We start from the raw sequence: 2,398 nt of genomic DNA, 5'->3' as shown, positions 1-2,398 counted from the left end.
AACTCATCTAAAACAGTTCTATCTGCTGTAAGCACACTTCTGGCAAACGAGGCATAGTTTGTGCACAAGCCGGCCCAAGTTGAGTTACAATTGGATCGGTCTCAACTCCCTTACTCAAAAAATCTTTGGGCCCATTGCCGCAGGAGGCAGCCCAGCCCAACGCACAATGCAAAATAGGCCCCTACATTAAAATGGCGACTTCACTGGGGAGTTGAGAAACATATTAGAGACAAAGCCCTCACAAACAAATGCCTCCAAAGTCTAGGACAACACGCAATATGAGTGTCGTGCCTTCACAAGCAGAATCTAGGCCAACAACGCCTTACCAACAGCAGCTCAACCAGGTGAAGGGTGCCAATGGAATGGGGGCTGGACCCCAACCCCCTTCAAGAATCCCCGCAGACAATGCCAACACCTTCATTAAGGTGTTGCAAGCCTTACAGCACTCGCAATAGCAAATAATGAAAGAAATTCGTCAGCTGAAAACAGACAGAACGAAGGAAAAATGAAGTCAGCATGATCCAAAACATCCAGCAAACAAAGAGGAGACACTAGCAGGAGGTGTCTCACAGAATGCGAATCAGCGTTTTATTACTATGGCTGAGGTAACGGCTCTCCTGGAGCAGGAGAGAGCCAAAGGACCTAAGGAGAGATTCTATACACGAAGGCCCCCATACCCATTAAAGGTGCTCAGTAAACCATACCCTAAGAGGTACGAGCCGTGAACTTTTGCGCAGTATGATGGTAGGAAGGGAAGTGATGTTGAGCACATGAGCAAGTTCATTGATACGCTTAGCCCTTACATCGCAAACATAGATTTATGTCTTCAAGAATTTTCTAAATCACTATGTAACCGGGCTTACACTTGGTACATTGGCTTAAAGCCAGGATTGAACACAACATGGGATGACATGGTGGATGTATTTTGTACTAAATATTTCCACGGAGAAGAAACGGTAACACTTGCGACTCTGCAAGCAACCAAGCAGAGGAATGGCGAAGACTTGATGGAGTACATCAAGAGATTCAAGTACATAGCACTTGACTGCTATGACCATTGCGAAGAAAGGACACTGGTAGAGATATGTATGACGGACATGATTAGGGAATACAAGGCAGTCCTGAAGAACTTAGAAATCTCCCAGTTTGCACAGTTGCTGCAAAAAGCAAGAAAAATTGCCCAGTCCGTAAAACCAAGCACGGAATAGAGAAGCGCTCTGCAAGCCATGACAGTGTCCAGTGGTGAGCGGAGAAGGAAAACCGAGGGGAGAGAATACGATACTCCCCCGCCAATACCATGCACTTCAAAATAGCTAGACGTACTGCTAAACAAGTGGATAGCAGATGGAGTTTTCAAACCTAATTAGGTTGCTAAGGAGCCCACAGAGGAGGAACGGAGGGACCCACGTTTTTGTCGTTTACACAATTACGTGCAACATCCTACCGCAGAATGTTGGGCACTCCGCAGACTAGTCCATCGCAAGATCAAAGAAGGGACTCTAGAACTGTCCCAGCAGGAAGTCCAAAGAAACCCACTACCGAATCACAAAGGGAAAGGTGTAGCGGCGGTGGTAATCTGCGCGGACCCAGGAGAAGATGAAGAAGAAAATTTAGCCTTGCCTGCGGCGGCCAATACCACTCTACAACAGAGCTTCAAGTTCAAAAATCTGTTCGACCAATTAGGACTCACAACAAAGGAGAGAAAAGTAGCCACGGAGGCTTTGGTGAGCATCGCCTTTGGTGCAAGAGTAGAATGTCTGTCGGCGGAAGTCCCAGACGACAGGGCTCTCTTACAAGAGTCAACTGAAATCACTTTTAGTGATGAAAATATAGAGGTGGGATACCCAGATCACAGGAGACCCCTATACTTAGCGGCGTCCATAAATCAGATCCCCATAAAGAGAGCCTTGGTAGATACAGATGCTTCTGTGAATCTCATTCCGGTAAGCACTTTACAAGTAGCAGGAATTTCAAGAAGAAGGATTCAGAGGTGCCCAATGGAAGTGATAGGGTTCGGCGGAATGGGAGAGTACACTGCAGGCCACATTCAACTGTGGTTGAAAGTGGGCCTCATAGCTTCTTTAGCTGGGTTCCACGTAGTGAAAACAAAAGTATCCTACCACGTGCTTTTGGGAAGACCATGGTTGCACAAACACTGATTGGTCCCATCCACCTATCATAAGTGCGTGAAAGGAAGGATGAATGGAAAGATGATACGCATAGCTGCAAACCCCTCACCGTTTGAGCAGGCAAAGGCCCATTTAGTAGAAATTATGTTCTATGATCAATAAGCTCCATCTGGGGAAGTCTCAGTATCAAAGCCACAAGGTACCTTCGTGCCTAAATGGGAAGATATCCAAGATGACCCAGAGCTCGATCTAAGGGAATTATTGGCAAG

At 46.5% G+C, this 2,398-nt stretch overlaps 1 protein-coding gene across 1 annotated transcript; it reads left to right on the top strand.

Moving 5' to 3' along the window:
• The first annotated feature begins 278 nt into the window (after positions 1-278).
• Positions 279-2,159, top strand: LOC112032916 (uncharacterized). Its single transcript, XM_024065681.1, has 3 exons — positions 279-425; positions 738-1,187; positions 1,368-2,159. Exons 1-3 carry the CDS (start codon positions 279-281, stop codon positions 2,157-2,159), a joined length of 1,389 nt encoding a protein of 462 aa, XP_023921449.1.
• The last annotated feature ends 239 nt before the right edge of the window (positions 2,160-2,398 follow it).

This window comes from Quercus suber, unplaced genomic scaffold (genome assembly GCF_002906115.3).
Source record: "Quercus suber isolate HL8 unplaced genomic scaffold, Cork oak 2.0 scaffold_1, whole genome shotgun sequence".
NCBI lineage: Eukaryota > Viridiplantae > Streptophyta > Magnoliopsida > Fagales > Fagaceae > Quercus > Quercus suber.
This window is presented reverse-complemented; position numbering and strand designations above follow the sequence as displayed.